Source organism: Athene noctua, chromosome 26 (assembly GCF_965140245.1).
Source record: "Athene noctua chromosome 26, bAthNoc1.hap1.1, whole genome shotgun sequence".
Classification (NCBI taxonomy): domain Eukaryota; kingdom Metazoa; phylum Chordata; class Aves; order Strigiformes; family Strigidae; genus Athene; species Athene noctua.
In genome coordinates this window covers 2,800,784-2,826,611 of record NC_134062.1, presented here as the reverse complement: position 1 = coordinate 2,826,611, position 25,828 = coordinate 2,800,784, and the positions used below count along the sequence as shown (strand labels likewise).

General features: G+C 65.7%; 2 protein-coding genes across 3 annotated transcripts; both read left to right on the top strand.

Moving 5' to 3' along the window:
* The first annotated feature begins 1,111 nt into the window (after positions 1–1,111).
* THY1 (Thy-1 cell surface antigen) lies at positions 1,112–6,932 on the top strand. The gene is made up of 4 exons (XM_074927543.1): positions 1,112–1,243; positions 3,519–3,600; positions 3,739–4,074; positions 4,739–6,932. Exons 2-4 carry the CDS (start codon positions 3,564–3,566, stop codon positions 4,849–4,851), a joined length of 486 nt encoding a protein of 161 aa, XP_074783644.1. The 5' UTR covers positions 1,112–1,243; positions 3,519–3,563; the 3' UTR covers positions 4,852–6,932.
* Positions 6,933–8,401: 1,469 nt separating this feature from the next.
* USP2 (ubiquitin specific peptidase 2) lies at positions 8,402–25,059 on the top strand. 2 transcript variants are annotated; one of them, XM_074927475.1, is made up of 13 exons: positions 8,402–8,672; positions 13,027–13,796; positions 21,033–21,083; positions 21,373–21,496; positions 21,804–21,915; positions 21,996–22,106; positions 22,273–22,337; positions 22,431–22,534; positions 22,608–22,688; positions 22,844–22,922; positions 23,024–23,131; positions 23,356–23,476; positions 23,588–25,059. In XM_074927475.1, exons 2-13 carry the CDS (start codon positions 13,068–13,070, stop codon positions 23,673–23,675), a joined length of 1,773 nt encoding a protein of 590 aa, XP_074783576.1. In that variant the 5' UTR covers positions 8,402–8,672; positions 13,027–13,067; the 3' UTR covers positions 23,676–25,059. The 2 variants fall into 2 exon arrangements, with proteins under 2 accessions (XP_074783576.1, XP_074783577.1); XM_074927476.1 differs by lacking the exons at positions 8,402–8,672; positions 13,027–13,796 and adding an exon at positions 18,360–18,726.
* The last annotated feature ends 769 nt before the right edge of the window (positions 25,060–25,828 follow it).

The following is a 25,828-nucleotide window of genomic DNA, read 5'->3' as shown; positions in this document are numbered from 1 at the left end:
CCCCTGGCCAGCCGGGGTGTCTTGGCCCCATTTGGGGCAGCACGCTTGGAGCCCATGTAGTGAACGAGCAGCCGGAGCCAAAATTTTGTAGAATTAGCAAAACCCCACCGCACAGCCAGCTTGCAAAACCTCAGCGCTCGAATGTCACCTGGGATCAGGTTCTGCCGGAGCAGAATATGACTTTTCAGATCAACTTTCACAGTGCCAGCCCTTTTTGCAGAGCCCAGCCGGGGGTGAGGACAAGGCAGGCCATCCTGCATGCCTTTGGCTCCTTCCTGGGGTACCCTGGGACCCAAACTCCTGGGAGAGCAGCTCCCTGATGCTGCCCTCCTGTCCTCTCCACTTTGCCCAAGAGCAGGGATGAGGTTTTTTTGCCAGGCTGCTTTCTGGGTCCAAAGACATTTAGGCTGTGCAGCCGCAGCCCTGCTGAGCCCCTTCCAGTGAGAGGAGCCTGGGGGGAGCACGCCCCCATTGGCATCTTCACTGCTACCAGCCCTGGGCCTGAAACTGAAGGCCCGTGGCCAGTGGCATCACAGACAGAGCCTCGGCTGTGTCCCCCGCTGTCCCCACCACCGATTCCCACGTGGAGGAGACCTGTGTCACCCGGGTGACTTGGTGCAGCCTGGCCTCCTCGGGCACCTGAGCTCTACCCATCTGGGGAGGGGGCCACACGTCTCCCCGCCTCAGCAAAGCTCTTCTTGCCACCCCCGAAGCACCCCCTCCTTTTTTTTTTTTTTTTTTTTTTTTTTTTTTTCGCAGCGAAACATCTCCCACGTTGCTGGGGAGGATGAGGGCTGGCGGCTCTTCCGCGAAATGTGACGTTCCCATGGCGATGGGGATCTGCCGCCCTTCCTTGTCTGCGGAAAGAGGGGGACGCGGCGGGGGGGGGGGGGAAGGGAGAGAGAGGTTGGGGTGGGGAGGGGGGGGGCAACGGGACCTCCCGCATCACTGCGCGCCCCGCCCGGGCTGAGGGTCTCCCCCCCTCTCCCCGAGCATCCTTCCTCCCCGAGCACCCCGGGGCTGGGAGGGGGGGGGGAACAGACCCGCAGAGGCAGGGCCCCCCCTCCCCGCACCGCAGGGCCGGGGGCCGAGCCTGTGTGACGCCGCCCGCCCCTGATTTGCTGGGGCCGCCCGCCCGGGCCCTTCCCAAACTGCGGGAGCGCGACGCCGCCCACAGCCCCGCCGGGCAGCACCGCCGGCACCAGCGGCGGCAGCGCCGGGCAGCACCGGACAGCGCCGGCAGGTAGGCACGGGCCCCCCCGGACACCCCCCAACCCCCGGACACTCTCCCCGCCAGCCCTCGGCCGCCCGGAGTGCGGGGCAGCCCCGCGGGGGGATGCTCTGCCCGCCCCAGGATGCCGGGGAGGATGCAGCGGGCGGCGGGCACCGAGGGAGACGCTCTCAGGGGTTTGGTTTTTTTCGCAGTGGTACCGGTGCTTCCCACCCCACACACACACACACACCCTCCCCTCCCCGCTCCCGGGATCGGGACTGCGGCATTCCGCTCTGGGCATGTCTGTCACCACACGGGGGGGGCCCCCCGCTGGCGCCCCGACCCCTCCTGCCCCTCGCGTCTCCCCCTCGCCCTTCGCTGTGCACCCACACACCCGCCCTGCACAGCCGGGACCCCCCCGGAGCACAGCCAGCTCCCCAGACCTTCTCTCAGCCCACCAGCCCGGCACCCCCACCCGCCCCACCCCTACCCCCACAGCCCGTTTGTCACCCTCAGCTTGTGGCCATGGGGGGCACAGAGGTACCACCGTGGCGTGGTCCCGAGCAGGTGGTAGAGATCTCTCCGGAAAGCTTTGCCCTGCAAGCCCTGGGGTCGCTACTGCTGCTGGGGTCACTCGGGGGTCCCATCCCTCCACAAAGCCCCCCGGGATCACGCAGGAGACAGTCTTCTGCCCAGCGCAGCCCCCGGCACCGCTGTCAGGGGGAGAGAAGGGCTACGAGGGATCCAAGGGCTCAGGAACCCAGAGCCTGGAAGATCTGAGTGCTCGTGCACAGAGATGGGAGGAAACCCCCCTCTCTGGGAGCTTCTTTGCACTGATTTTCCGGAGGAAAGCCTGGCTGTGACCTAGATAGTGTCCCAGGACATTCAAAGAGGAGCAGGTCGAGGCTGAGAAATGACAAAGCAAGGGATGGGGCAGTTTCTAGGAACCCAGAGGAAACTCGGGTAGTCTCCCCCATCATGCCTTTGCCCCCATCTGCAACCTCTTAGTTGTCAAGACCAAATAGAAGGGAATTTTTCTTCCTGGCCAGGGTTTGGGGTTGCGGACATAGGGATCTTTCACAGCTTCAGAGTGAGCAAATGGTTTTGGTATTTCCTCTTAGAATGTTATATGAAAGACCAAAAAAATGCTAAAAACAAAAATCCGGCTGGCTGCAGTGCAGGCAGTTCCTAGCTCTTCCCTGGATGCTGAGCCAGACTCCGAGGGAGCAGACTGGGGGTCTGCCATCTCCTCTGCCAGCCTGGAGTGCCGACGGGCTGTTAATTCACCTCCCCCTCTTGGACCTGGCCCCACATCCCCAGCCCCGAGGACCGACTGCAGGGCGCTCAGTGCGTCCTTCAGCCCCGGCGTCTGCTTTGCTGCTCCCCCACCCTCTCCCTCCATTCCGCATGTCTGCGGCTGGATTCCCCATGCGGCTGTTTGGCTGGGCTGCAAACCCTGAGTTCATTCCTCTCAGCTGGATCGGACTGCCTGCAGCCCTGGGGTTTTGATGGCACATCTGGGGGCCTCTTACCCACGCAGACCAGGAGGCAGCCTGAAGAAAGACAGGCACCGAGCCAGGGACCTGGAGGGTGGGCTCTGTCACCCCAAAACCCTTCCACACTGGCCAGGCAGGCTCGGCTCAACCCCCAGAGACTTGGTGCCATCCTTCAGCAGTCTTGGCTCCCTGTCCAGCTGCCGTGTCCCTCCTTCCCACTGCTCTTGGCCCCCTTCCCTCACTGCATCGCCATGAGTCATCTTTGCTGAGCTCACACGCTGGAGCCGCAGCGGGGCTGGCCGGCCCGGAGCCCGCCGGTGCCGAGGGGGGGTCGCTCACCTGGCAGCACGCTCGCCCGGACCTGCAGCCCCCTGCTGCCCACGATGTGATTTCTCCTGCCTGTCCCTTGTCTGGGCACCCAGCCTGGGCACGGAGCAGAAGGAGGGGAAGGCAGCACACGGAGGCCTCGCTGCAGGCAGCTGCGGGTCTGTGCCACGCTCATTTAATGTCTGGGGAGGGGATTGGGGGGGGGGGGATACAGACAGGGAAAAGCGAGTGTAGCCAGGGGATGTGGAAAGGTGATGCTGGCCAGACACATGGTGCCCGATTCCCTAGCTCATCACGGGGCCAGACCGTCCCTGTGCAGTGCCTCAGGCGTCATGATGAGGAGCAGGCTACAGAGCATCGTTTGGGCGAGAAGAGGCAGCCTGCCCACCCGTGCCACGTGTGCCAAGTCTGCACCACCGAGGGCCCACATCTGTGTGCCGGGGCAATGGCCTGGCTAACTGCCTCTCTCTCTCCCTGCCCAGGATCCCCTCCCAGTGACAGCCACCGCCAGGCACCTCAGCGGCGAGATGAACCCCACCGTCGGCATCGCTGTCATCCTGACAGGTAGAGCCGGCAGACGCGCATCCCCCTCCCTGCTCTCCAGCAAGCTCGGCCCAGAGCAGCCAGGCAAGGGCCAGGAAGCTGCATGGCCATCCCCAGTGCTCTCTCTTCCCTGTCCAACCCCTTGCTTGCCTCTCCCAGTCCTCCAGGCCGCCCACTGCCAGATGGTCAAGGACCTGAGTGCCTGCCTGCTGGGCCAGAGCCTCCGGGTGGACTGCCGTTATGAGAACAAAACCAGCAACCCCCTGACCTACGAGTTCAGCATCACCAAGGACAACAGGAAGCACGTCATCCACAGCACCATGAGCGTCTCCGAGAACATCTACCGGAGCCGAGCCAACGTCACCATGCACAAGAACCTGGTGTGCCTCTACCTGCAGAGCTTCACCACCAGCGATGAGGGTGTCTACATGTGCGAGCTGAAGGCCGCCAGCGACTACACCAGCAACCAGAAAAAGAACATCACTGTCATCAAAGGTGAGATGGGCAGTGGCGCCTGGCCTCAGTCCCCCCTTCCCACCTGCTCCTTGGCTTAGTAGGGCCAGCAGAGAAAACCACAACCCCCTGTGGTACCCCCAAACCCTCCCTGAGCCACGTAAACGCTTCCCAAGCTTTACGTGCCCTTCCTACCGCGCGCGGAAAGCCGCAGAGAGATGTCCTCCGTCTGCCCCACCTCAGACTGCTTCCCCCTGCCTTCCTCGGGCCCCACCTCAGTGTTGTCCCATGGACGATGCTTCGTAGTCAGTCCCAGCAGACGGGATGAGCCTGCTGGTGAAGGCTGAAGAGGTCTGTGGTCCAGAGCAGGAGTGCAGTGGGGATTTGCCACACGTACATCCCACGGGAGCATTCCTCCAGCTGCAGAGCCCTTCGTCTTACCTGGTGCCCATCCCCTTGCCACCTCAGTCAGGCCCCTGCAGGGTTATGCTTCCCGGGGTCTCTTGCCCTCAAAAGCTTTGCCGCTACGTGGGCACAGGGTGGGAGGGGAAACAGGCAAGCGGCCAGGATGAGACTTGCTGCCTTTCTGTGGCCGAGAGAAGGCAAGAAGCTGAGTCCCAGTACCCTTACAAAACCCATCCTGATCCCTGTTCCCGGGGGATTTCAGTGCAGCTCTTCACTCCCTCCCCGTTCCCTCTCCTCGCAGACAAACTGGAGAAATGCGCCGGCTTCAGCCTCTTGATCCAGAACACTTCGTGGCTCCTGCTGCTTCTCCTTTCCCTGCCTCTCCTGCAAGCTGTGGACTTCGTGTCCCTGTGAAAGGAAAAGCACACACACGCACGCACACACGCACGCACGCACACACCGAGTACCCCAGCAAACCCGCCTCCCCCGCCAGAACGCAGCCCTTGGAAAGAGAAGCTGAATCATTCGGAACAAGTGAAACCTCTCTGTGTTATCTCTATATAGCCGTATATCTAACGCTAACCACCGTCCTGTGCCAAGACCCACCATCACACGCACACACGCCCTGCTCCGAAGCATGGTGGCTCTGCTAGGCAGCATTGCTTCTCCCATCGCACCTCCCCGCTCAGTTTTGCTGGCTGGTTTGCTCTTGCTGGGAGCACTGGAGCCTCAGCCCCGCACAGCCCACTCCCCCATCCCTTTAGCTTTTGGGGTTTGCCTGTTGTCCACTGGGGGAAGACAGCTGGATGGGCAGGTAAGAGCGACAGAGGATGCGAGAGCGTGCGGAGGGGTCCCCGTGCTGGGTGCTGTGTCCGCAGCCCCTGGAGGAAACGGGGGCCCCCCCTCGGTGTCCCCAGCCCACCCTGCCCGCTAGCCAAGTGACTCACCGATTTCTCAGCCTGCTCCTGTCACCCTCAGTCACCCTGAGCTGTCGCAATTGCAAGGGGGCACGAGGCGAGTCCTGTCTCGGAGCAGGCTGGGAAGAGCCAGGGAACAGGGGAGGCGTGGGGTGATGCTGGGCCTGGCTAGGCTGGGCCGAGAGAGGGGAGCGGGTCTAGGAGACACCCATCAAATGCCCCTGCCTCCTTAGGGCTCTCTGGGGCCCTGCGAGGGGGCTCACTGCAAACGGGCTTCGGCAACAAGTGTTTCCTAATCTGTTTCTAACAGCCGAGCTGGAGGAGAGGCCTCCCCCAGACATCACCTGGTACCTTTGGGCTGCCCGAGCCCAAGGCACCACTTTGCTCTCCCCAGGGACCAGCCCTTAGCTGTGACGAGAGAATTTCTGCCAGCACCCGCTCGCAGCGGAGGCAAGCAGAGCCTCTCTGAGCTAGCCACAGCCCTGCCTTCGCCCCTGCTCCCCTCCCCGAGGCCCCCAGAGCTGGATCCAGTCAGGCTGGTGGGGAGGGGACTCCCCTCCGGGAGCATGACCCCCAAGACTCCTCTGCACCATCACCCTGTCTTCCCTGAGAGAACGTCTGGGGACCCTGTTTCCTTCCTCATGGCACACATCCCGGTGCCTGGCCCTGGGCAGGCTCAGCAGCCTTCCTCCAGCACAGTCTTCCTCCAGTCCCACCGTGCTGCTGGGAGGAGCCCAAGTGCTCCCTCCCTTCTCCCTGTTCCCTTTCAGCATTTCCCTGTCTCCATTTCAGAGCAGCAAAAAGGGCCTAAGGGCATCCCAGCTCTTGGCCGCTGCCTCAGTAATGCCAGGACCTTCCCAGGGGTCAGCAGGAGCGGGAGAGGGATGCTGAGCGCAGCCCGCATCCCCCAGCCCAGGCCTGCCCCCATGCCCCACAGGACCCCGAGGAGCCAGTGGGCTCCCCAAAACCCCTGCCCTGGCCTCCCCAAAACCTGGCAGCTCCCAGGCAAGGAGCAGCCCAGCTCCTGGGGAGAGAGAGACCGGAGGGCTGCCCCACTGCCCCCACACCCAGGGGCGGGCAGGGGGGCAGAACAAGATGCAGGCAGGAGCATGGGGGTCCGTGGGGGGCACCTCAGCCTCGCTAAGCTCCCCGTGCAGCCACGGCTGTGCCACCAGGGCTGAAAACAATTCACAGCAGCTGCTCCCCACTCCTTGCTCTTCTCCAGACACTGCGAGCTGCCTCCTACCCCCGTGCCCGTTCCCTGCCCATCCCTGCCTGCTTGCTTGCCGTCTAGTGCTGCTGAGGCCGTGCCTAGCTGAGGTCTGGCTGCGCCCAGCTCCCCGGGCTTGCTGGTGAGCGCCCGAGCAGGCGCAGAGCCCAGCCGGCAGAGCGCGGATGCGTCTCGAGTCTCATTTTTTTGTGAACATTTGTAGTTGTTTCCACAGCTTATCGTAAAAGAAATTCTGTTAAGGGGGAAAAGAAAAAGAACCCTACGAAAAGCACCACCACCAACAGAACCCCTATCCTCCAGGAGCGTTCCTCTGTCTGCACAATAAAAACCCTGGGTTGTGTGTTGGAGCCACGGCCACCTGTGTGTGCGGCGGCGGGGCTGGGCTCCGGCCCGCAGCGAGGGCAGGGACAGCCTGTGCCCTCAGTCTCCTGGGGGGACACCCTTCCCGGGCAGCCCCCACCATGCCTCCCCCCCGCCTCCAGCAGCCCGAGCCCTGCAGCAGAGAAGCAGGCAGTTGCCTTCCTTGCCCGGAGGGCAACCTCCTCCTGCCCCCCTGGAGCCCGTGCCTCTGTGCCCAGCCCTTTGCCCCTGTCCCTGTCCCTATCCCCCCCGCTCCATCCCAGAGCCACCCCCCTCGCCCCAGTGTGAGCTCAGGGCCAGGGCTGCCCACCGCGCTGGCAGGGAGGCGAAGCGGGGTAGGTACCAGGGGGCACGCCGGGGTGGTCCTGGCCCAGCCATCCTCCGGGGAGGGAATTGCCGCGGCTGGGAGTGCGTGTGGGAGCGGGGCCGGGTGTTCACGGGTGTTCACGTGTGTCCCGAAGTTGCTGGCCCTGGGGTGGTGTGCCTGTCATGCCAGGGTCACGCCTGCGTGATGCCTGGGGGGGCCCCGCATCCTCTTGAGCCGTTCGCTGCTCCCTGCCCGGGTCAAGATGCTGCCCTGGGAGCCAGGGGCTGTGGGGCAGCCTCACCCTTGGGTTTGGGAGCCGGGCCCTGCCACCACCCCTAACACCACGGGTGACCCCACAGCAGCCTCCCAGAGTGACACGCAGACGCGTCCCTCGCGTGGCCCTCCCTCTTTAAGGCCTGGAGCCAGGCAGGAGGGAGGAAAATGCCACCATAATTGCATCCCTCCTAATTATCCTCAGCAGGTGCTCACTGAGTCACGGCCGCCCAGGTGCCGGCGCACCGTGAGGCCTCCCTGGGTGGGTCAGGCGTCCGGGAGTGGTGCTGGGTGGGTGCCCCGGTGTCCCTGTGGAGTCACGAGGGGTGGGTGCTCGTGCACCCACACCGCCACGCCGTCTGCCGCATGCCCACCTCTTCTGCAGGCTGAGGGGTCTCTTCTCCCTGCAGCTTGCCCCCAAGGTGGGGCAAAACCCGGACCACCTCCCCCCCTCCCCTTGATGCTCTGCCCCAGACCTTACCAGCAGCCACAGCCACCCCCTTTTTCTGCCTCCCTGACCCCCACACCAAATTGTGTCCCACCCTGCTCGCTCTCTTAACCCTCCATCCATCCTTTCTCTCCTGGACCTCCACCTCCCGCCCCAAATCTCTCCCCTCCCCACAGTTCCCCTCAGTCACCCGTCTCCATTCCCACAGCCCCACCTGCCTCCGCAGACTCCCCTCCCAGCGCCCCTTGTGCCACGGGCCGCCAGCCCCCTCAGGGTCACGTCCCCTTTAAGTCTTCTTGAAGCTGGAATGCGAGAGGAGCATTTCAGTGCCCTGTGAGGTCAGATAAAGACACTATATTTATCTAGCCGGTAACCTGAGCCGTGAATTTCTGCGGTGGCGTTTTTACGCGGCCCCACAGCCCTCCAGTTCGGCCCCCTCCGGCCATTGCGTCCGCTCCCTGCGGGGTGGAGGAGCTGAGCTGTGGGGTGGCCCCTTCCCTGCAAAGGGCTCAGGTGCTGCCAGCCCCTCGGCATCGCTCGCTCTCCTCCGGCCCCGCGGGAAGCGCCCCGAGGAGGCAGGATCAGGTCCCCGTGCTCAGCCCCGCGGGCATCGCCCCATGAGCAGCCGCTCGGCCCCCGCCGTGCCAGCCCCGCGCCCCTGAGCAGCCACCGGCCGCCCGCCCCACCGACCCGACACAGGTGAGTGAAGGGGGTGCTGTGGGGACACCGGCTCCGGGGAGGGGACTGCGGTGTCACAGACCGAGAGGCACCAGCAAAACTGCCCCCCTCTTTCTTCAGCTGGGGAGAGGTTTGGAGTCTCTGCTCCTCCAGAGAGCAGGTTCAGAGTTCACCCACAAAAACCTGGCAGCTCTCCGGCAGCGAGCTGCGCTCCCCGGCACCTTCCTCGTCCCCCAGGCACATCCCTGGGGTCCCTTCTTTTTTTCCACCTGCAGACCTCAAAGCAATAACATGCCCCGGGTATTACGTCAAGGTTCCCCGTGGGTTTGGGGTTTTACTTCCTGGGGGGTGGCCCGGGAGCGATGAGTAGCAGGTTCTGCAGCCGGGTGGGTATGTGTCAGCAGCACAGAGCCAGGCCAGGGCGATGACTCCCAGCCAGCACATGTGGTGTGAGTTTGAGGGTTCTCAGGCTCAGTGGCCCAGAGGGACAGGGCCCTGTCCGGGCTGGCCCCAGCTGCACGTGTGACCTTGGGCAGGTAACGTCACTCTGGGGTGTGCGAGTGCACGGGGCAGGGGGGGCCGGTGCTGGAACCAAGGTGGCTTCTCCGCGAGTGCTGGAGCAGGGCTGCGAGAAGGGCTGCCAGCAGCACCCCCGGGCATTGGGGTCTCTATCTTCTGACCGGGGACACCCCTGCGAGACTCTGGTCCCTTGCAGGGAGCAAAGACTGCAGCATATTGACCCAGGGCTGCTCAGGGCCACCCTTCCTAGAGGGAAACGCAGACACCCAGAGGGCCTTGTCCCCCTCGGGGAATGGGCAGGAGGCTGTGCCACCCCTCTGGCACTGCCAGGTGGACACAGAGCACCCCCCCCAAACCATTTGAAGGCTGGAGCAGGCAGGGTGCTTCGCACAGGGTCCCCCTTGTGCTTCTGCTGAGGCTGGGAGCTCCCACGTAACCTCCAGGCTGGGACATTGTGTCTCAGGGGACAGGGGACACAGCTCCAAGCCTGCGTAAGCGAGAAGCAGCTGTGCCGTAACACCTTGGATGGAGCCAGTGCTGCGTAAGCTGAGCCCGCTCTGGGGCTCCACGGCCGCCGAGGGGAACAGCCGCCACCGGCCCCAAGCAGGAGGGTCCCGGCAGAGGACAGCGCCGGGAGAAGGAGCAGGGTCTCTGCTCCTCTTCCTCCAGGCTGAAGGGTTTGCCCCCCAGCTTTGCGCCGAGCCTCCCAGCGGGAAGGCTGTCGGGAGGCCGGGGCAGGACTCCCCTGCAGCCTGAGCAGCCCCGCGGTGCCCCGCGTCCCAGGTCCCTGGCACTGGCTGCCTGGCCATGTGATGGCTGACCGGACATTCCTGTGCCTCAGCTTCCCCCGACACCTCAGGAGGATGATGAGGGTGCAGGAGGCCTGACTCAGCCATGCCAGCCCCAGGGCTTTGCCAGGCAGCAGGAAAGCTCAGCGCTATTACGGGCAGGGAGGGGCCAGGCAGGCCAGGAAGCGATGGGAGGAACCGGGGTTTTCTCACACCCCCTCAGCTCCTCTGGCTCCTGGCATGCTCTGCGCTCCCGCAGCCCCGAGGTCCCCCCTGATGTGACACGGGGACTCCGCAGCGCGGGCAGTCCTACCAGATGCGGCAGTCCTCCGCGGTAAGACCTCTCTTTCCCCAGCGCCGATGGGTTAGGCGCTGTGTCTGGGGCAGATTTTCCCTCCGGGGCCCCACATCCCTCCATCAGCTCCCCTGCATCCCCAGGGCACGTGCTACCCTGGGGAGACCTGTCCTGCTGCCAGAAAGCACCTGCAGCTCCCCCGCTCCCACGCCGGCGGCTCTCCGGGGGACAGAGGCCCTTGGGGAGCTGCTGCTGGTGCCAGCGGTGGCACAGCACAGTGGGAGGGCGCGGGCACTGCTGGCAGTGGGCGATGATGGCACAGGATGCCATCGGGGAGCACAAGTGCTGCTGGCGATGGGTGATGGGATGGGGCTGTCCCGGCACTGAGGCACCTGTCCCAGGCCCAGATCATCCCTGCTGGCTCAGGGGACAGGGACCAGGGCAGCCCAGAGAGGGTCCCTGTGCCAGGCTGCTCCACGTCCCAGCAAGGCAGGCGGCCAGGCGTGTGCTCCCTGGGAGACAAGGGGCTCTGTCCCTCTCACTCCAGTGCCTGTGAGGGGTGCCAGTCCCTTGGCCAGGGTCCCACGTCCTTCCGAGCAAAATACCCCTCTATGCATGTCAAATCCCGGCTGGCAGAGCCACTCCTGGGCCCTCCCAGTGCTGGCATGGGCAGCCACAGCCTGGCCGGGAAGAGCCGGGTGTTTTGTGGAGTCCTTGCCTGGGAGCAGATTATTCACCTCTCAGCCTCCATTCCCAAACAGGTCTGTGCGCTCCACCTTGCTCTTGCTTGTAAATAGTTTTCGCTCCGCTGTGGGGTGGTTTGTTCCCTGGGCAATAACGACAGCGTGCGGCCAGGATGCAGCCAGCTGGCCAGAAAGCCAGGCTGCCCGCCAGGAGGCCGCGGTGCCTGGATGGGGCTTCTCACCACCGTCTCCTAAAAGCAGTCCCGGGGCATTCCCATGCCGGGGTTAGACGGGCAGGGGCGGCTGGGAGAGCTGACGCTGCGGCCACCTCACCCCCCACCCCAGGGTCTGTGGAGCCAGAAGGGCTCGTCCCTGCGACTCACGGCTCCCTTCAGCCACTCTGGTTTCATGGGGATCGCTTTCAGCCGCCTGCTGTGGAAAATGCAGGGCACTGTGGCCGCGGCACAGAGGCTCGGAGTGGCTCCTGTCCCCGGGGTGACGCTTGCAGAGGGCTCCCCCGGGCAGGGGGTCCCACGGGGGCAGGTATACCTGGGGCCTCCTGGGCTCTGAGCAGGAGCCTGGGTTCCCCCAGGGTCAGGCACGGAGGGATGCTGCAGTGGCTCCCCGTGCCGGGGACCCGGTGCCCGTCCCCAAGCCTGGATGCACCATGTGTGCTGCCAGGGCTGCGCGAGGGCCGGGCCAGGCGCCGTCTCCGTCACCTTCTGGCTTGGAGCTGGGCCAGAGCCCGCCCCGGCTGGGCTGGGAAAAGCCTTTGAATCAGGGTCATCTCCCGGGTGACTGGAGACTCTCGGAGCCACATGAGCCACTGTCCTGCCGGGGAAGGGACACCAGGCACCTGGGGAGCCAAGTGCCAGCAACGCCAGGACAGAGGAGCTCGGCTGGGGTCCTGCCCGCTCCAGTGCCAGCCACAGCCCCAGGACAGGTAGGGGACGAGCCACCAGCCTGCCAGTGTGGGTGCCGAGAGCAAACTTCCCTCCGGCCCAGACAGCCCGTGTCTGCAGGCGCGGGAGGCTGCTGGCTGCCACGCTGCCCTGTCCCGGCTCCGGGCTGGCTCCGCGTGTGCTCTGGGCGCCTCCGTCCTTGTGCACCGTGTGCTCCACTCCTGCCTGTGCGGGTGCCATGGGGCAGGAGCCACCAGCTCCCTGTGGGGACCGAGTGCTGGGCTGTCACCCACCCATACAGGCTGGCTCTGCCCGGCTGGTGGGGGCACAGCAGCCGCCTCGCCGGGAGGACGCGTGTCAGCTTGAATAACTGATGGGAGGCTAGCAGGGCGCAGCAGGGAGACGGGCAGGCTGCTTGGGTGGCCAGGTCCCTGCAGCGAGGGGAGCCCTGTCTGCTCCCACAGTCCCCCCGAGGCCCCTGGGGGGTGGTTGTGGCTGCACCAAGGTCTGCAGCGGCCTGGTGCCAGGCACCAAGCGGGGAGCAGGGATGGATGGCAAGGACTCCTGCGCTGACTTCCTGGCCTTGCCTCAGTTTCCCTCTCAGCAAAACAGGGTGTGTGCTAGCAGCCAGCTGGGAATGCCAGCCCCCTGCCGAGCCCCAGCACTCACTCTGAGTAACCAGGGGAAGGTGCTGGGCTGGCTGGACCACTCCGTCCTGCCTGGCTATCTCAGCCAGGCCTAAGCATCATGACTGTGACCAGGCAGCTGCCTCCCATCTGGAGGAGCACTGGGGGCACCTCTCCAGCCCCGAGAGTAGGACAGCCACAGGATGATGTGGTAAGGATGGCAGGGCTGGGGTAGAGGTGACCGCTGCGGCCCCTCGGCTTCAGAGACTGTGGGTGCCAGGACACGGGGTGCCTCTGGCTGTGCCCTGGGGCTCCCTTCTGTGGTATGAGGTGCCTGAAGGCATATGGGTGGCAGTGCCAGCTGGGCCCTGCTGCCCCAGGCTCTCCAGGAGCTATGCCCACTGGCAGGAGCTATGCCCACACTGCACCCCCACAGCCCCCCCTGCATCCTTCACCCCCTGGGTCTGCAGACAAGGCAGGACCCAGCGAGCTACTGGTGGTGGGTGCCCCATTGTGCTGACCGTGGCCTGTGGAAGCTGACCCCTGGGCTTTTCTCTTGCAGTCGATGCCTCCAAGAGAGCCCACTGAGTCCCAGCCTCCAGCATGTCCCAGCTTTCCTCCACCCTAAAGCGGTACGTCGACTCATCCCGCTACGCCGAGACCACTTACAGCAAGGTGCCCAGCGGTTACAGCTCCTACACCTCCTATGGATCCACCTTGGCCACATCCTATGCAGACAGCGACAAAATCGGCTTCAAAACCAGCTACCTGGCCTCCCCCCGGTACCATCACACGGGGCTGTCCCCAAGCAGTGGCTATGACAGCAGCCGGCTGCCCCTGTACCCCGAGTCCAGCATCCGCCTGAGCCCCACGTACATCCGCGCCCAGCCCCGGCCGCCTGGCAGTGGGCTGAGCGGGGGCGCGTGCTACACCTTCGCAGGGGCCCCCAGCAGCCCTCCCGGCTACCTGCCTGCCACAGCGCCTCTCAGTCGTCACAAATCCATCAGCCACTCGGACCTGGCACGGGAGTTTTCGGGGCTGCACGCCTCGGACAGCGCCTACGCCCCCACCGCCGGCCCCCTCAGCACCCGGGGCCACCAGGAGCTCGGCACCCTGCAGGGTCTCTACCAGGCTGCTGCACGCTCCGACTACGTCCGTGGCTACCTGGAGAGCTACGGGAGAAAAAGCGGCCACGGCAGCCTCCCCACAGGCCCCCTCAGCCCCTCACAGGCCACCCTCGGCTCTGCCCTGCCGCCCTCGGGCACCCGCTGTGCCAGCCAGCCCTGCGAGAGGAATGATGCCTACTGCGACACACCCGCCCGGGACCCCACGGTACGTGGCACCTGCTGGGGGTGGGGGCAAAGCTGCGCTGCGGGGGGGGTCTGCGGTCTGTGCCCGCTTGTGCTGAGCCGGGGACCTCGAGGCACCTTGCGCGCTCTCCTGGGAATCTCGGTGCGCTGCTCCGTGCCTCAGTTTCTGCGGGGCTGCTGCTGACCCTTGGAGCCACCCTTGCTGGCACAGCAGTCCTGGGCCAGAGCTGCTGAGACAGCCGAGTGCGGGCAGGGGGTGTCCTCTGAGGGGCTGTGCTCCTCACTGGTGCCGGAGCACAGCTGGCGGGGGTCCCCATGGGATCCTTGCGGCTAAGGGTGCCCCCGTCCTGGCCGGAGCGTGTGTGCGGCACCTTTCTGCTTGTGAGCGTGACAGCAGGTGATGGCACGCGCAGGCGAACTCACAGCCCCGTGCGTACAAAGCTGCGTGCACCATGTCCCCACACAGCCGACTGTGCCCACACCCCCTGCCCACTGCTCCCTCCCCGTGCGGGGCCAAGGAGGGCTTCCTGCTGCCTCATTCCAGCGGGAGAAGGTGACGTGACTGGGCTGGGCACTCATCCTGCTGGAGACACCCAGCTGGGAAGGCTGGTTTGGCTGGTGCTGGCTCTGGCACAGCGAGTGGGTGCCCAGCTGCCAGTCAGGTTTTTCTCTGGGGCTCTGTGATGTCTGATCCCTGGTACGGTCTGTTCCTGCCATCTCGGCGCCCCGTGCCCCAGCCCCAGCGTGGGCCGTGGCAGCCAGGGAGGGAAGCAGCAGCTTCTCCAAGGCAGTGGCTGCTCTGTACAGCATCGCACGTGGTGCCAGGCACTCGGTGCCCCAGGTACCAATCGGTGCTGCACCATCCCCAGAGCCTCAGCCCGGGCTGGGAGCAGGCATCACACACGCAGCCCGGCTCGGGCGCGCAGGGGAGCAGCCTGGTAATTTTCCACTCAGGTTTCCTTCCAAGAGCTGGTCAGGCTCTGCCCGCATTGTCTCCCACTCTCTTTCCAGCCAGCCTTCATTCACCCGTGGTGGAGGCCCGTCTGCCCCGGCACAGGGTCTGACCTGCCCTTTGCTTCCCTGCCGCTCTGTCCCACCATCGTCCACCAAACCGGGAGGATAAAAGCTGGGGAATTCTTTTCTGCTTCCCTGCGAGCAGGCGAGGAAGCTCTTTCCCCTTCCAACCAGTGCCCCCACGTCCCTCCCCATGCCCAGGGGCCTGAGAAAAGGGCTGTGGGAGCAGCCTGGAGGTCTGGCCCATGTGCTTGGCCCGGGGAGGCACAGCTGGAGGCGTGGGGTAGGGAGAGAGGCGGCCGCTTGTCCACCACGTGCCCGCAGCTGGGGCTCAGCGGCAAAGGTCTCCCCCTTTTCCTCCTGTAGACGTCCATCCCATTCCTGGCAGGGCTGGGTCCCCTCTCCCTCTCCCTGGCACTCACCGGGGTTTTAAACACCCACCTGAGCCCCCAGGCACAGGAGCAGGGGCAGCGGAGAGGGTGCAGCATCAAAGCCTGCTGCCAGCGGCTCGCCTGCCCCTTCCCAGCACCCTCCAAGCTGCACCCCATGCAGCTCCGGCAGTGCCCCCCCTGCAGTGGGACCCCAGTGCTCCACCTGCCCGGTCCCTGGCCCCCAGCCCTGGAGTGAGGGACCAGGTTGGGAGGGCAGGGGGAGGTGGAGGAGCTGTGGAAGGGAATTCCTGCCTCCCCCTCCCACACCAGGCCCTGGTGGGGGGGACCGAGGGGGGGACCCAGCAGCCTCCACCAGCCACGGGCGCTCACTAAAGCCCTCGCCACCACTGCTAGGGCAGGGGTCCCCACCCCGTGTACCCACACACTGCTCCAATGTGGGTGCCAGCCTGCTGCCGTGGGATGGCCATGGGGCAGCAGGGGCTGAGCTGCTCCAAACTGCGGCCTCGTGCTCTGCATGTGAAGGCAGCCAGGGGCTTTCCAGCCAGGGCTGACGGGGAGCGAAGGTGAGCAGGGCTTGGCAGCTGCCACAGGGTGCTGGGGCGGGCACCCGTGCCGGGGCAGCGGGGCGGCTGGATCGGTGACACTGGCTTAGGTTTCCTTGGTGCTTTTGATGGGCACACCTGCTATTTTCCACTCCTGTGGTTTTTTTTCTTCACTTTCCCAAGCTGGGAAGCAAATGTACCGATCGTAAAACAGACTCGGGCGCCTGCGGTCGTGCCAAGTGCCGGAAACAAGCGCATGTTGCAGCCCCGGCGCTGCCATCGGTTCTGCCCCATTACCCAGCCCCGAGGGCCGTGCCAGCAGCACCCGGTCCCACCGGAGCCGGGGCACGGCGGGGCTGACTCAGTGCCTCCTCCCACCCCTTCTTCCCCAGCCGCCTCCTGCCTCAGCACCACACAAACCACCCTCCAGAGGAGTTTGCAGCCAGGAGGTGAGAGTGCCACAGTTGCTCCTACCCACACCATTGCTCTGTGCCTCAGTTTACCATCCCGCAGGGCAAAGGGAGGCACGTGCAGCTGCAGCGAGCGGCTGTGCCTGCCGAGCCGCTGGCTCCCCTGGCGAGGGGCAGGACTGGAGCTGTGCCGCCCCATTAACCACCCTGGGTGAACATAGGGTCAGAAGGCCAGAGCCACCCACAAAACCGCCAGCAGCTCTCCGCAGTCCCATCCTGAGCAGCTGACGTCTCTGGCCTGCAGCCAGTCCTGGCCCTGCCTGCCTTCGCGGTGCCAGGCGGGCCTGTGGCAACCTCTGCCCGTGGCAGAAGGTCACCGCTGCAAAGGGGACAGCTGATGGCAGGGAGCGGGCTCTCAGTGATGCCATCCTGCCAGGTCTCCCCTTCCGTCTCCTGCTCCAGCCTTGCCCTGAGAGCCCGTGTGCCACTCTGCCTGGAGGGGAATTTGGTCCTTGGCCCAGGGTGCTCGATGTCACCAGGGCACGAGATGTGGCTGAACACCCCTCTTGCCATGAAACCGGCTCTGCCCGCACGGTGCATCCCCAGGGAGAGTGCTGCACCAGCACCCTGCGCCGTGCTTGGGGCAGGCTCTGCACCGGGGCAAATCCTGTCCCCAGGGCCACCCACCGGCCCACAGGGCAGGGTGGTGGGAGCCCCAGCTGGCACGTGCGGCACTGGTACAGCGGGACCCGCACTGGGGACCCATGCCACAGCCCCAAGGCCAGGGCCCAGTGACCTGCAGGGGCTGCGGGAGGGCGTTGCAGGGCACCCAGACCGTCTGCGTGAGGCCGGTGGGGCGCGCGCGCCCGTGGGCACACGGTGTCCCTGCGTGTGTACGGTGTACACACCGCGGGCTGTGTGTATATATACACATGCGCGCACATGCAGGCGGGGATTACGACAAGCATCTTGCTGTGATGCAAAAAGCCCTGGCCCTGCAGATGAATAACGCTGCAAGATGCCTCCTCAGATATTTTTGCTGGTGCCAAAAATAGCCTCCCTTCCTCCCCCCCCCCCCCAACCAGTCAGCCCCTCCACTGGCTGTGCCGAGCTTGCGCCGCGGACAGGGGAGGCTGCATCTGCAGCAATGAGGATTCAAACAGCAGCCACGGGCTCTGGCTGGGGGTGTACTGGTGGGGGCTGGCGTGGGGGGAAAGCAGGCTCTGCTCAGTGCCTGCAGCCCCCTTGGCGAGGCTGGCGGCTCTGGCTGTCCTCGGAGCAGCCTGACTGCGCTCCCTGCCTCAGTCACCCATGGAAATTTCCCTGAGGCGGGCGGGTAAGACACCTGGGCACGCACAGCCTCCGTCTCTCGCCCTGCAGCGGTCAGAGGGGTGAAGCAGCGGGAGACGCAGGACAGCCGGGCTCCCTGCCAGCCTCCGCATCTGCCCTTGCTGCAGGAGCAGAGCTGGAGCCCTGCCTGCGCCGTGCCTCAGTTTACCCAGCGATCAGAGGGGACGCACCAGATGGGGGTCTTTGCTCCATGCAGGATTTAGGGGGGACTTTTTCCCCAGCGGAGGAGGCGAGACACTGAAATACCCTCTGAGCTCCCTGGCAGTGCATCCCCCGAAGAAGGGGGCACGCACTGTCCGCTGTTGCTCGGTTCCCCAAAATGGCACTGCCGGGAGCCCAGCACTGGCCCTGCAAGGAAGGCGCATGCCAGGGAGCCCCCCAACCCCCTCAGACATCCCTCAGCCCCCCTCTGGGCACAGGCACCCCCCACACCCACATGCTGTGGGAGTGTCCCAGTTTTACCGAGCCACTTCTGGCAAGTGACCCCGGCTGGGGCAAAGCCGCTCTCGGGCAAGCGCCGCTCAGCTCTCTGGCCACCACGTGCCCGGGGCCGGGGAGCCGGGGGGGAGCACTGGGGGAGCAGACGCGCACTCCGTGCCCCATTGCCCCCGTGATGCCAGCATGGCGTCGGGGGACGGGGACCCCGCTGCCGAGCGCTGCCGGGCTGCGGGTGGAAGGGGGAGAGGGCTGCAGCGGGGTGGCTGCCCGTGGCCTTCCCGGAGGCCCCGCGGTGCCGGGGCCCTGCCGCCGCCGTGGCTCGCCATGCGGGAGCGTGGCCCACGGGCACAGCCGCCCCTCGCGGGCCCCCTTGGCTCGCAGCTCGGCTGTACCACGCGGTGCGGCGGGGGCTGGCCGTCACGGAGCCCGGCTGCCGCCTCTCCACCCATTTGATGTCAGAGCCGCTCAGGTGCCGTCAGCCCCAGAGCCGGCACCGGCTCCGGCACCGCACGCCCGAGCACGGCGGGGCTCCGGCGAGGCCGGGCACCTGACCCCGTGCCTCAGGCCTCAGCTGGCCCCAGGCGAGGGGTGCCCACCCGGCACCCCCTGCCAGCCCCCCACCCGCCGCTGGCCCTCGCCGTCTCGCTGTGCCCGCGAGGGCCACCATGAGGGACTCCTACACAGTGACGCTGCCCGAGGAGCCCCCCGCGCTCCCCGACCTTCACAAGGACCTGCGTCCACGCGCCTCCATGCCAGGGTCCCTGCTGGTCTCCACCTTCGTCGGGCTCGTCCTCAACAAGACCAAGGTACGAGCCCCGTGGCTGCCCGCAGCCCCTGCCCGCCAGCGTGAGGGCAGAGAAGGGGGCACGGGGAGGGGACGGCCCCTGCCCTTGGCGGGGAGCATGGGGTACCCCTTGCTGAAGGATGGGGTGCCTGGGGGAGGGTGCCCATCCCGGCTGGCTGCGGGGCCGGGGTGCCGCGGTGTCCTGCCAGAGGGGCAGGGAGCAGGTGAAAGCACGTGTCGGGTCACCCAGGTCCCTCTCCCAGCCCTGGCCCTGCGGTGACCTTGGCCAAGTCCCCATGCCCCAGCCTACCCACCGCAAGGAGGGGGCTCCTGGCCACGCTAGCCCCTTGGCAGCGTCACTGGACTGAGCTTGGCTGTCCCCGGAGCCACAGTGCTGGGGCAGATCTCGCCCCGCGGTGACAGCAGAGGCAAGGGGCAGGGAGGGCAGGGTCTGGGTGCTTATGTAAGTCTGGCTGCTCCCACTCTCCTGATGGCCCGACAGGCGTGTGGCATCCAGACCCGGATGGGGCAGGACAGTCCGGGTCTTGTCCCTTGTCACCATCCCCTGTCCCCGGTCCCCCTCCTGCAGTGCGGTCTCAGGGGCTCCCCAGCCGCCGCCGCGTGAGCCAGCTCTTCTTCACCACCTCTGAGCAGCGCCGTGTCCTAGATAAAGCCCCGGACGGGCGAGGGGGATTAACTGGAGTTGAGTCACCCAGGGGAGGGAAAACCGATTGGGGGGGGGAGCGGAATAAGACCTCAGTGCACACAGGCTGGTGTTACGGTATGGGAGCACCTGGGCACCCCCCCACCCCCAGCCCTCCCCTGGAGTGGCTCCAGCTCTGGGAGTGCAGCCTAGGGCCGGGCCTGGCCAGGCAGTGGGTGAATGCCAGGTCCGCGGGGAGGTTTGCACCCACACTGGCAGGACACTCCGGTCCCTCCTGGCACACGGCAGGAGCTGCCCAACCAGGGCAACTGGACAATCAGCGTCCTGATGGGGATGGCTGGGGTGCACTGGGGCAGCTCCCAGGAGTGGCTGCTATCCCCCCTGGCACCGTGACCGTCCCTGCAATAGGCGTGGGGACATGAGCAGCAGGACCTGGGGGGGGTCGGCCCCTTCGAGAGATGTAGGCTGTGGGGACACAGACCCACCTCCCCTGCTGACTGCTTGGCCCAGTCTGCTCAGGGAGCAGAGCCAGGCCGGCTCCTCCAGCCGTGCTGTGGCACCGACCCACCACAGCCTGCTGGCACCCCTTGCCTGGCTGAGCCACCCCCCCGGCCTGGGGGTCCCTGCCCGGGGATGAGTGGGGGGGTTGCCGGGCACTTTTTGCGCAGCCACCCCCCAGCACCGAGCGCCGTGGCTGGGAACACTCGTGAGGGCACTCGCGTGGCACACGGGGTACCCGGTCAGTCCGGCAGAGCCACGTGCACCCACACAGGGCGGCCAAGTCCCTGCTGGTGCTGGTCCCCCCTGCGGTGGGTGATGCCTGCACCGTCGCTAAGGAGCACGTGTAACTGGATCTGGGTTATTTTGGGCTGCTGTCAGGGCTGGGTGCTCAGCACCTCCCACACACACACCAGCTGCTGCTATTTCAGAGCTGCTGGGCCCCCTCCTATCCTCCTCCCCCTCCTCAGGCCTGGGGTGGGCAGCTGGGGCGTTTTCCTGAGGATCCTTAAAACCTGGTCACCTGGGGGTGCAGAGGGGGGGCACAACCAGCAATCTGACCCCCCCCAGCCCTGCTCTGGGCACAGCGCCGGGGAGGTTTGCTGCACCACTGCCCCCTGTGCCGGGCTCGCGTGCAGGGCTGGGAGCAGGGCCCTTGGGCTCCCACCAGCACCTGGGCTGGCTGCTGCAGGGCTGGGCTTGTGCTTTCCCAGGTGGACTTTATCCTGTAAAACAACCGTGCCAAGCTCTGGGCTGCAGTCCTGGAGGGAACAACCGGCATGGAGGAGGCAGGCAGCAGCGGGGGCACCGTGCATCTCTGGCAGGCTTGGGGCACTGCCACCCCCCGCAGGGCACAGGGCTGGCAAGGGGAGGCAGCCGGGGCGGCTGGGCTGGCCCGCAGCCCGGGGCATGGGGCAGCGGTGTCACCAGGCAGGGAGGACTTTGAGCCCTGCGTGTTGGCCTGGGCCAGGCCCGCGGGATGGGGCAGGCCGGCTGTGGCGCCGCGGTCCTGCGTACAGGCGGTGCTGGCTCGGCCCGAGATGCCCACAGGTGGATGAGGCCTCTGCTTGCACTTTGAGGGTCTGCGCCACGTGGATGCCCGCGGCACCGCGGCCTCACTGGGTTGCCCACAGGCACTGTCTCAGCCCTGTTCCCTCTCTCTGCAGAGCTCCAAGGCAGTGCAGGGGCTGACCGGCCTGCGAAACCTCGGCAATACGGTGAGTGCTTTCCCAGGCACCTGCCTGGGTGGCCCCCGCTCACGCCGTGCTCTTGGGCACATCTCTGGGGCAGTGGGGAGCCCCGTCCCTTTGCCTTGCCTCCAGCACCCACGCTCTCACCCCAGCAGCTCCCTGCACCCCCTCCCCGAGGGTGCTGGCTGAGAAAGAGGTTCCTGTGCTCTGCACTGCTTCATCCCTCTCCTCTACCCACCCACCCCGGGTGTCCCCCTGCCACCGCCTGCCTCCCTCTGCCTCCCGTTGCCATGGTTTTCTCTTCTGCCTCCCCCAGTGCTTCATGAACTCCATCCTGCAGTGCCTGAGCAACACCAAGGAGCTACGGGATTACTGCCTGCAGAACCACTACCTGCGGGACCTCAACAACAACAGCCGCATGCGCACCGCGCTCATGTCAGGTAACTGTCAGCACCGCCCCCCCGGCTCCACGCCCTGCGGGGTGTCCTCGCAGCGTGTCCTTGCTCCCCTGAGCCACCCAGGTCCTGGGGGACCCCCGCCCAGAGGTCAGTGCTTCTCCCCCTCAGCCTTGCTGGGGCAGGCACTGTGCTGTGTGTACCCAGGCAGTGGGAGGATCGGGTCCCCTCTCCAGAGGGGATGAGGACGGCCGTGGGGATCTCGGAGCAGGGTGCTGAGCGGTCCCCTGGAGGGCACTGCGGTGCCATGCCGCCAGGGCTGGCTGCGCTGCTGACCTGCCTCTACCCACAGAGTTTGCAAAGCTGATTCAGCTCCTCTGGACCTCATCCCCCAACGACAGCGTGAGCCCCTCCGAGTTCAAAACGCAGATCCAGAGATATGCCCCCCGCTTTGTCGGCTACAAGTAAGGGGCGTTGGTGCGGGGATGGCAGGGGGGAGCTGAGCCCCTGACGCCACTCACTGGCCCTGCCCTGTGTCTTGCAGCCAGCAGGATGCACAGGAGTTCCTGCGGTTCCTCCTCGACGGGCTGCACAGTGAGGTGAACCGTGTGCTGGTGCGGCCACGGGCCAGCACGGACACCCTGGACCACCTCCCGTAAGTGCTGCCTGGGCCGAGGCAGCGGACGAGCCCCATGGGCGAGCTCGCTGCCTGCAGGCTCGGCCCAGGGACGGTGACCACGGGGGTCCCTCTGGGCGGGGTTGCAGGGACTGACATCCCCAAGGCCACGCTTAGTGCCTCTCTGCCTCCCCGTCTTTTGCAGCGATGACGAGAAGAGCCGCCAGATGTGGAGGAGGTACCAGGAGAGGGAGGACAGCCGCATCGGCGGTGAGCGGGGCCACGGGGAGAGGAGGACAGGGCTGGGCTGGGAGCGGGGCTGGGAACTGAGGGTCTCACCCTGCTTTGTCCCATCCCCATCAGACCTCTTTGTTGGGCAGCTGAAGAGTTCACTGACCTGCAGCGAGTGTGGCTACTGCTCCACAGCCTTCGACCCCTTCTGGGACCTGTCCCTGCCCATCCCCAAGGTAAGGGGTCCCCGCCCACCCCTGTCCCCCTGCCCCACACACCCTGTCCCTGACGCACGCTGTGCTCCCACAGAAAGGCTACGGGGAGGTGACTCTCATGGACTGCCTACGGCTCTTCACCAAAGAGGACGTGCTGGACGGGGATGAGAAACCGGTATGGGCCATGGGGCACGGGGGCAGGTGGGCTTGCCTTGGTGCAGGCTGGGCCCCTTTCCCTCCATGCCTGTGTTGCCAGGACTGTGGGCTCAGTGCCTGGTGGGGCCGGCCTCTGATCTCACCCTCCTGCTTGTGCTATTTGTCCCCCCACAGACATGTTGTCGCTGCAAAGCCAGGACGAGGTGCACAAAGAAATTTAGCATCCAGAAGTTCCCCAAGATTCTGGTGCTTCGTATCCTTCAGGTGGAGGGACAGGGCGTGCTGGCGGTAGGGGGGAGGCAGTTCCTCACAGGTTCCCCTTTGTCCCTTGGCACCTTGACATGACCCACCCAGACCTGAAGCGCTTCTCAGAAGCCAGGATACGAACGAGCAAGCTCACCACCTTTGTCAACTTTCAGCTGAAGGACCTGGACCTCCGGGAGTTCGCCTCACAGAGCTGCAGTGAGTGCCAGGCCCTGCACAGCACTAGCCCAGCCCTGGGCTCCTGGCGGCTCCCAGCTGGGTCCCTCACGTCCCGCAGGGTGCCCCAGCCTGTGGTGGGGGGCAGAGGCACGGGGGGGGGTGGGAGCTGCAGACATCCAGGGTGCCGAGATCCCCCCCCTGGCCCCAGGTGTGTGCTGGCATGCTGGGGGGCAGCGGCTGAGCGCCGCCCTTGCTGCCCACAGACCACGCCGTTTACAACCTCTACGCCGTCTCCAACCACTCGGGCACCACCATGGGGGGACACTACACGGCTTACTGCAAGAGCCCCGTCTCCAGCGAGTGGCACAGTTTCAACGACTCCCGGTGAGGCTGCGCGTGGGATAGGGGTGGCTGCGGGGTCGGGGTGAGCGGGGGCCCTCCTGCCCAGGGCATCCCGGTTCCTCTTGCTCACAGCACATCTCCCCATCTCCGCAGTGTTACCCCGATGTCATCCAGCCACGTCCGCAGCAGTGATGCCTACCTGCTCTTCTACGAGCTGGCCAGCCCGTCCTCTCGCATGTAGCCAGCCCTGCCTCCCCGGGGACCCCCTGTGCCACCCCTCAGAGCCAGCCCCTCTGCGTTTCAGCCATTTGCCCCCCAGGTGCAAGAGGGAGGTGAAGAGGAGAGACCTCGAGGTGACTGCGGTGGGAGGCTGGGGGCAGCCAGGAGCAGACCCCGGGCAAAGACACCCCAACTCTGAACTGAGGAGGACAGCCCGCAGCAGGGCAGGGCCCAGGCAGCTCAGGCACCTCCTGGTCACTGGCATTTGGTTTTTACCTTGGGGTATGTTTTAATTTCTTTTTTTTTTTTTCTTTTTTTTTTTGTTGGTGTGTAATAAAAATACTGAGAAAGGGACTCTGCAAGCATGGGGCTGCCTGCCCCATTGGCTCAGCTGGGACCTCTGCTCCCCTGGGGGAGCACCCAGAGCTGGGAACCCAGGAGAGCCTCCCGCATCCCTCCTGACCTCTTGGCACTCCCGTTATGCTTGGCCATCCCAGAGGATTCGTGAACTGCTCCTGGCCTCCTCCTGGCACTTCTGAACCTCCTCGCAAAGGACCCCAGCCCTTCGGATGCCTCTGTCCCATCTCAGGCAGCGTGTCCCCACCAGCTGCCCTATACACACTCCTCAAAGCAGCCTGAGTTCAGGCCCAGCCTCACGGACAGGAGGGAGAAAAATATTTTGTGGAATTTATATGTATTTATAGTGGACTTCAATCAACCTGGAGCACCCCGCCGCTTCCTAGCTCTCCAGGGACTTGTGCCGGGGGATGCTTTGGGTAGGTTTTTACCTGCCTCCTCATACAACGGTGCCTTAAACCATTTAGGGGAGCAGGAGGCCATTGGGGTTGCACAGGACCGTCCATCCTGCAGAGGAGAGGAAGGGGAGGACAGTGGCTTTCCGGGACCATCTGCAATTGGGGCTTTCTCCTCCCTGCGATCAGGAGCCCCCCTCGGTGCCCAGGGATGTGCGTCCCCACCCGCCCTGCTGCTCTGTCCTCCAGCTAGCAAACGCCAGTGGCCTTTTTAGCCTTTTCTCTAATTTATTCTCCTCCCCACCCTGCCTTCCCTGAGGTGCAGCAGGAGGAGAGATGGGCCTGACCCAGCACAATCCCAGCCCCAGCCTGCAAGGCAGCTCCATCCATCCCAGCAGCGTGTCCCGCTTCGCCCTCGCCGGCCCTGCGGGCACCGCCTGAGCACTCTCGCGCCGTGAGCATCCCGCCCAGCGCGGGGCAGCCCAGCAGGGCTTGGGGGAGGGCAGGCCAGGATGGAGGGGCTGCCCACGGCAGGTACCGGACTGGGGCAGCGTTGCTGCTTGGCAGGTGGCTTGTTTACTGTGTAAGCAAGATGGGCGGGAAGCGTCTCGTACAAGGGAGACTCGTGCAGGAATAAATTTGAGCTTGAACAGAGTGCTGCGTACACGTGCTTGTCTCTGGGGGGGGCAGGTGAAGGACTGTGGCTCCAGCAGCAGGAAGGAAACCATCACCAGTGCCAGAGCAGCCCTGCCTGGGCCGTGCTCCAGAGGTCCAGGAGCACCCGGGCCCTGGGGCTTGCCTGGAGCAAGGGAGACATGGGTGCCCGCGGCTGTCCCTCTCCTCCCGCCACCCGCGATGCCCAGAGGCAGGGGGAGCCTTTCCTCCTGCTCCAGCCCTGCGGGGCTCCCCAGTGCCCATGCTCTTCCCCCAAAGCCGCTGAACAATGGCCCCTTTCTCCCCTGCTTAGGGTTGGAGACGGGCCCTGAGGCATTAAGGGGCAGCAGGAGTGCAGGTGGTGGGGCGCGGGAGCCCGGTGCCAGGGAGGCGTGAGGGCAGGAGGGACACGGTCAGCCTGGGCTCCCCAGCGCAGCCCCTTGCGTGCGGCTCTGCCCTGGCAGGGAGCACGGCAGCAGCCGGCAAACCCAGCGGTGCCTCCGTGCACCCAAAGGCAGGGTCCCCGGCAGGACGGACTCCCAGAGGGGTGGGTGCGAGCACACCTTCCCCTTTAAGACGCTGGTTCTCCGTGCCAGAGCCTGACCTCGGCATCCTCAGCTGAGCTGGATTAACGGGACGAGGGGGAAGGGGCCTGCAGAGGGGACTGGGGCTGCAGCCTCCCGGGGCTCCCCGCATTGCAGTGCGGCGGGCATGGCCCTCAGGGGTCTGTGGGGTCTGGTGCTGGGGTGGCACGTGTAGGCACAGCTGG